At 47.1% G+C, this 7,570-nt stretch overlaps 2 protein-coding genes across 2 annotated transcripts; one reads left to right on the forward strand and one right to left on the reverse strand.

Moving 5' to 3' along the window:
- Positions 1–1,434: 1,434 nt before the first annotated feature.
- Positions 1,435–5,661, reverse strand: LOC6901131 (serine-rich adhesin for platelets). Its single transcript, XM_002134570.3, has 10 exons — positions 4,728–5,661; positions 4,259–4,612; positions 4,056–4,184; positions 3,615–3,872; positions 3,410–3,541; positions 2,984–3,298; positions 2,773–2,925; positions 2,377–2,700; positions 2,176–2,316; positions 1,435–2,112 (listed from the first exon to the last, which is right to left on the reverse strand). Exons 1-10 carry the CDS (start codon positions 5,587–5,589, stop codon positions 1,571–1,573), a joined length of 3,210 nt encoding a protein of 1,069 aa, XP_002134606.2. The 5' UTR covers positions 5,590–5,661; the 3' UTR covers positions 1,435–1,570.
- A 422-nt stretch (positions 5,662–6,083) lies between these two features.
- On the forward strand, positions 6,084–7,338 carry LOC4814415 (uncharacterized). The gene has a single exon (XM_001354441.4). The coding sequence runs from the start codon at positions 6,369–6,371 to the stop codon at positions 6,795–6,797; it is 429 nt and encodes a 142-aa protein (XP_001354477.2). The 5' UTR covers positions 6,084–6,368; the 3' UTR covers positions 6,798–7,338.
- The last annotated feature ends 232 nt before the right edge of the window (positions 7,339–7,570 follow it).

A 7,570-nucleotide genomic window follows, 5' to 3' on the forward strand; every position in this document is an offset into this window, starting at 1 on the left:
AGACTTTGTGGAAGAACTTTTATCAAGTTTTTTTTTTATGGTCTAAGTAATAAGGGAATATGTGACTTCAAAAATAATAAAACATACCAAACAAATTAGGTGACATTTTGGCGGAAATTTGTTAAATTTACGAATAGTAGCGTTGAATAGTAGTACCAGCTAAGTGTTGGACAGTATGCAGCTTGTTATTTCCTCTTCTGTAGAAACATATCCTAAAAGTTCCTTTAAATTTATAGAAATCACAGTGCTGGTCAAGACTTCTATGCAATATGGTGCTGGAAAGAATTCCCTTTTGTATTTCATGCTATGAAACCTTAAGAAATTTCATCGGCCGTGGAGAAACCGACATCAGAGGATTATCCTTAATAAATATAAAGATTGATCCTTGGGGACAATATTAATACATTATATGATGCCCCCGCTGTGGAGGAACATTCTGGCCACTTCCACTCCCACGCCAGAGACCTGCCTCCCAAAGGTGTTGCATAATATTTAACACCCACTCGCCCGATGGTTATCATTAGCCGTTACCCCCAAAACCCAAAAGCAACCCTCAGGCGATCCCCACCTCTCCGTTGTCATCTCCGTAGGCGGTTTGAAAATGTTTATAATTGCTTCAATATTTTGCTCTTCCGCACCGTTCCGCGTTTGTTTCACGTTTCATAGCCATAACAAACTACTTAGGTCATCAATTATGAGGTGAGACACTTGCACCTCGAGCGCCGGCAATTTTGTCGCTCTGCTGTTGCTTCTGCTTCTGATTCTGTTTCTGGTCTTTTGTTGGAGATACTTTTATTGCTTTCATTATGATTTCATGTGGCGTGAGGCACGTTCTCCAGCGCCATCACCACCACCCTCATCTCTCCCATCAGATCCGGAACATTCCCCGATTTCCGCAGACGACCATTTGTCTAACTTGGGCTTGGGGGGCTTCTCTGTAGAATGAGGGCGGTTTGTTAATAATGTTATCTTTTATTTATACAGCGTAACTTTTGGCTTTTCGCTTAAACTTTTTTCGGGCGTTTTTGTGTAAATGTAATTGCATTTGGCTCACCTTGATGGCAGGTCTCTGACAACTTGAACTTTTAATTTTTTTAAGTTAAGGGTACATGGAGAGGCTCTACGTGATGCCTGGCATGGTAGTCACATCATTTGAGCAACTAGTATGCTAATGTTCTCCCAATGATTTACTTTTCCTGATTTCAGGGCTCCTCGGAAGTGGAATCACGTATGACTGTTCACCCTAAAAATCAATGAATGGATTAAAATGGGAACTGAAATTAATTTGACTGAACCCTTTAACGAAGAGGAATCATGCCAGAACCTTTTAATGTACTCTGTTCGAAATGTGATTTTTTTAAAAACAATTTAACCGCTTCTAAATCTCTAAGAAGCCCCAAGACGAACGCTAGATCCAACAGAAATAATCCTCGATTAATGATTCATTATTTGTATATTTCCAATAAATTAAACAACGTTTTTCTTAGAGAGTAGACAAACCAAGTAGATGCCCAGTGGCACGGTGGCTGGCAGTGCCACAAATAACAAGTGGTACTCATGGTGTTGCAACCTAGGGCTTGTAGGTGAGGGGTCCGCCACAGTTCTTGTAGCAAAGGTAGCTGGGGCGAGTGCGCCACTTGCGGCAGTACCGTCGATAGCAGTTGTTGGGATTGGGCGAGGGCGGGCGGATAGTGGGTGGCCGAACGGTGGGTGGTTTATTGGTGGGTGGTTCATTGGTGGGTGGTTCATTTGTGGGTGGTTCATTGGTGGGTGGTTCATTCGTGGGTGGTTCATTCGTGGGTGGTTCATTCGTCGGTGGTTCATTCGTGGGTGGTTCATTCGTGGGTGGTTCATTGGTAGGTGGTCCATATGTGGGTGGGTCTGTTGGGGGCTGAGTTGGTGGATTCGTTGGCGGACCAGTAGGCGGGTCAGTCGGTGGCTGTGTTGGCGGCTCCGTGGGTGTGTCCGTTACGGGTGTATCGGTGCTGCAGTCGTTGGCCACATCCCCAATGAGTTGGTTCAGCACACCCACATCTGCCAGCACATTAGCGTTCACATTTACCAGCTTGAAAATCCTATTATTGTCGCCCACTATCTCCGTATTGGGGCCACCTTCAAAGAGAGAGTATTATAAGGATTGGTTTCTTGAGATCTCCATCTCCGAAGTGCACTTACGGTTGACACTGTTCCCCACGCAGGCGGCGCCGCTGCCCTTGATGATATTCAATGCTGCCACATTGGCCAGGATATTGGGCTCCACGTCGATGAGCTTTATGATATCATTGTTGTTGCCTACAATGATCTGTCCGGGTCCACCTGCAAGAGTTCGACTATGAGGACCAGGTCTTCGAGGCTGATTAAAGCTTCACCACTCACTCTTGACTTTATTACCAACACCAACGCCCGACCCGGAACCGGAACCGGAACCAGAGCCATCAATGCTGTTCAGGGCCAAAAGGCTTGCAAGTACATTGCCACTAACATCCACCACATGTATGAGCTGGTTGTTATCGCCGGTGACACTGTCGCCGTTTTGAGTCAGAAAGTTTCCTGCAAGAAGACCACCAGAGGAGGAGCCGGAAGAAGAAGAACCTCCGCCCGTGATGCTGTTCAATGCCAAGGCATTGACGCCAATTGGTAGAGCGACATTGACCAATTTCGATACCACATTATCGTTCCCAGTGACCTGGTTGCCACTAGCTGGAAGAGAACGCCCAACAACATATAAGTCAGCCTCTAGAAAAGTATCCATCCCATCCGTAAGCTACTTACAATCGATTTGGTTGCCAATGAGGCCCGATCCGGTAGAAGAGCCACTGGCGCCCGTGATCTTATTAAGGGCGAGAACATTGGCTCCGATCGGAGCTACCAGATTCACCAGACCACTGAGGACATTATTGTTCCCTGTCACCGAATCTCCCTTCGCTGTGAGGAATCAGAATGTCAAAATAATGCAAGTGACAGATCATACAAGAAAACGCACCACTAATACTGTTGCCAATGTTTTGAGAAGAACCCCTTGTAGAGCTTCCAGAAGAGGTGGAGCCTGATGAGCCAGTGGAGCCAGTGGAGCCTGTTGAACTAGTGGAGCCTGTTGAGCCTGTAGAGCCAGTAGAACCACTGGAAACAGTGCCGGAGGAACCAGATGAGCCAGTCGAAGAACTACTTCCGGCTGAATTACTTGAATTCTTTCCGGTAATAGAGTTCAAAAGAGAAACGGCCAAGCCCAGAACAACATCGGCATCTACAAGAGTGGTCACTGTATTGTTTTCGCCTTTAATAACTGTACGTGGACCCTCTAGAAATATACAAAAACATACACCAGAAAAATACGATAAAAAAGGGATCACAAAGCGAAGATTATTGATGTGATTGATATTGATATTGGGTCGAGTGTGTGTGCACTTACGCTGGTTTGTGTTGGTGATGGCGCCACCCGACACTTTGGTAAGAACGGGAGCTACTGCCCCAACGACAGCGTTAGCACTAACGAGGCTAGTCTTCGTGTTTCCATCACCCTCGATGACAGTGTCCGCTGCCTCTGTATTATAGGTAAATTAGATAGTTAAATGAGGAAATCCTGTCTGTATGGGAATAGGATCAACCCAACTCACGTTGATTGGTATTTCCAACAATTTGTGTAGAGGAGCTACTAGAAGAACTGGAGCCTGTTGACGTTGACCCAGTGGAACCACTCGATTCAGAGCCTGTGGTGGCAGATGAACCAGTCGAAGAACTACTGTCGGCTGCAGTACCTGTACTCTGTCCGGTGAGGGAGCTCAGAACTGCAAGGGCCGCCTGGACAACAGCATTGACCTCTACAGCGTTGGCCACTGTATTGTCTGAGCCTGTAATGGATGCAGTTGGACCCTCTGCAAATATTAAAAGAGAATATTAAATATTAAAAGAAGATCAGTGAAAGGAAAGCGAAATTTATGTCTGAGCCGTTATTTTCCAGAGAGCCAGCAAACGAAAAAGAGAAATGATCAGAAGGTGTAGATCACATTGAGGATGAGCTGAACTTTGGACAGTTATCTGGAAAATATATCACTTACGCTGATTTACGTTGCCCAAGCTGCCACCAGATACATCGCTAAGAATCGGAAGCGCTGCACCAACGGGAGCGTTGGCCTTAACCAGACTTCCCTGGAAGTTCCCAGTACCGTTAATGACAGAGCCCGCCTCTATATATAGAAAATTGAAAAATGGAACTAGTTGAATGAGAAATTCTTGTGTGCAATGGGATCAACCAACTCACGCTGATTAATGCTTCCAACGGTAGGTGCAGCAGCGCGCTTTGCGGTAGCCACCGACTTCGTGCTCATCAAACTCTTGGCATCCAGGAGGGGACCACCGCCATTGAGGCTGTTGAGAGCCTCCACATTGCTGTTGTTGGGGGGACTCACAATGGACCGATCGAGGGCCGTCATTAGGCCGAGCAGCACCACCTTGGCCACACCCATCTCGAGGAGGCGCACCGCCCAGCTATCGGGAGTGGCGGCACAGAAGCCGCTCCTGTGGCCTTGCGCAATTGTGGTGAGGCTGTCCAGCAGGGAGACGATCAGCATGCTGAAGGCATTCACCTGAAGCAGGCTAATGCCATCGGAACCCACTGAAAGGGAATGAGAGAATACTGCGATTAGTCCTAATCATCACGTATCATTCGCTGATAATTACAGTTACTCGTTACCCACTCAAAAGGTATCCCTAATTGGTTCTAAACTTACTTTCTCGGAGATTTTGGATGATGTTGTGGGCCTCGCTGCCCGAGGCACCGCACACCTGCAGCAGGGTGTTGAGGATCGTCGTCAGCTGGGTAACATTCCTCGCCTGCAGGAAGCTCAGAACCGTTTCGCGTTCCCCCTTAATTGCGGCCAGGGGATGGCCGGCGCGGCGAGTGAGTCGAGCACCTGTGCCTTCTGCCATCTCAAAATCATCCTGCTCCAGGGCTTTCTCCTGCCGCTTCTGTTGGGCTGTGCTGCTTTTGATTATCTGCAGCACCTCGTTTTCATTGCACTCGATGCCATTAAAGGAGCAGAGGGCCAGGAAGGAGTTGAGTGTCAGGGTCAGACTATTCTTGTCCTGCGACTTCTCAATGTCCCGGATGATGTGGCCACAGCTGGCCTCCGATTGTGCACCAATCAGAATGTCGATTATCACATCCATTCCCACATGCAGCAGTGCCGCTTCGCTCTGGGTCTCCTTGGTCACGACGCTGCGCAAGGACTTCATCGTGGTCTCCTGGAAGGGTGTAAGCTTAATGCCACGTGCCTGCATGCTGGCCAGCAGAAGATCGGCCAGGTCCTTGGCGGCCAGGCGTCCGATGTTCGTCACGCGTCGTACCACTTGGGCCACTGTGGCTGTTGTGGCTGTTACGGCTGCTGTGCTGTCTACCATGTCAGGTGTGGAAGTTGACGTTGAGATGGAGGTGGAGGCGGAGGTGGAGGTGGATGTGGATGTGGAGGTTGACGCGATTGAGCTGATGAAGGATGGGGTAGAGGAAGCGATGGGCGACCGTTTAGTTGGCTTCGCCTCGTGGGGTATGAGGAAGCAGGTGGACAACAAAAGGAATAGCTGAAGGCGCCACATCTTGAACGATTGGATTCTGAACTCTCGAACTCTTGATCTTTACGCTGATGGAACTCGTCTGTGATTGATAGATCTCGCCACGATCCGAGCGCTTTTATGGTCGATGCTTATCGCCTCTTGTAAGTTCCATCTCCCTCTGCGGCACAGCGATAACCACATGCCACATGCATTGGCATGCTGTAGACGTGCCACCCGATCGACATCATATCGTTGTTTAAGTGCATTCTTTCGGCATGTTCTGGCATGGGTGGTGGTTCTTATCTCCACCTCGAAGTTAAAGACAAATCAATGGCTTGGTAGAACAAAAATGTTCAAGCTTCACCAGAAACTTTATTGGAAAGATCTGACACCACTTGGGAACAAACGTGTATATTCCTCAGACAGATGTGATTCTTTAAGTAGGCTTCGATTCGAATGAATATAGCTGTGCCACATCTATTTTTATTCAAAGTTTTCGGTGCCTAAAGTCTCGACTTATTTATGATGTGACCCTCAGCAACTCTCAGCTGAAGAGAAAGACTATTAATTCCCCAGGTGGTCCAGATAGCCCCAGTTTTCTGCCAAATCCAGAACTGTGGCTATCTTTTTTTTGGTCCAGCACGTGCCCCAGCTATTGGGGAACTTTTGACTCTGCGATTTCCGTATAATGATACGAAACACTTGGCCCGAATGAACGTTGTGCTCGTATAAATGCACAAAGCCCGCCTCAGTGTGTCCAGTTAGAAGTTAGGCCAACAAACCAAAACCTAACCCAATCCAATCCAATTAAACATAATCCGATGGCGGCCTTCAAACAGAACCAGCGCTTTGCTCTTCTCCTCTTGATCGCCCTGGCAGGCAGCTCAGCGGCACAGACATTCACCCAAGAGGATCGCGGCTCCATACTGAAGTTCATGGGTGTACTGATAAATTTCCTGGACTTGGAGACGGACAATGCCACTAGCACAGCGGCACCCAACACAAATGCCACCAGCGTGGGGACGACGACCACTTTGCCTAGTGAACCCTCGGGCGAAACTACAGAGAGCAGTGGCACAACAAGTAACTCCACGACAGGGGACTCAACGAGTGGGACCACAACTACGCTGCCATTGAATTCAACGGGATCGGACACAACCACTGAGGTCGCCTCCACCACTGTAAGACGTCGCATTTGCTTCAAACGCGTCTGCTACAAATTTAGTGCCGACAAGGGTTATATCTACTAATGGCGAGAGGCTTACTTGTTACTCTCAATCGTTAGGTGACGAGCTCTCAGCGAAATTCATAACATTCAGCAACCGACATTTTTCAAAAACATCCTGAGCTGCACCTTGAGAGGGGATCCGACTATTTATTCAATATGCACAAGCAATTTATTTTTTTTAGCAAAAAACGGACTGAACAGTTAATCCCAGGGAAGATTGACATCGAGTACTCGTTACTTCATCGATAAAAGAGCTTCAAAGTAATCGTTAATCTCGAGTACTCAAGCGCTCTGGAGAATCCTTTGATATCAGCAAGAAGAATCAATCCTTATTCACAGATATATTCCATTTCATAGCTCGTTTCATAGCAGTCATTACACCACTCGCTGCTTGCGCTACTCGACCTTTTATGTCGCGGTAGATCCGCGTGTAAATTTATTTTGCAACCTTAGATTTTGTAATTGAAATCATTTCCTGAGGAGCAAAAACACCAATACTTTGTAAATCAAACTTTATTCAGCAATGATACAAAAAATATATCTGTATAGTATAATGAAAAATATTCTCTGCACATGAAGCCTCTGCTGCTTTGCTGCTTTGCTGCTCTGTCGCTCCATCTTTCTGTCTTTCCCCAGAGGCCTGAACAAATTATTTCAATTAAAAGTTTTCGAGCAAAGCACTTAATGCCAACACAAGTTGTGCGTTTATGTGCGCAAATCTTAATTGTGCCAAAAATACAAGCTATAAATTTGTATTTCAACGAGACACCACAGACACAGATACAGATCCCACGA

The sequence above is a fragment of the Drosophila pseudoobscura genome, chromosome X, assembly GCF_009870125.1.
Source record: "Drosophila pseudoobscura strain MV-25-SWS-2005 chromosome X, UCI_Dpse_MV25, whole genome shotgun sequence".
Lineage (NCBI taxonomy): Eukaryota > Metazoa > Arthropoda > Insecta > Diptera > Drosophilidae > Drosophila > Drosophila pseudoobscura.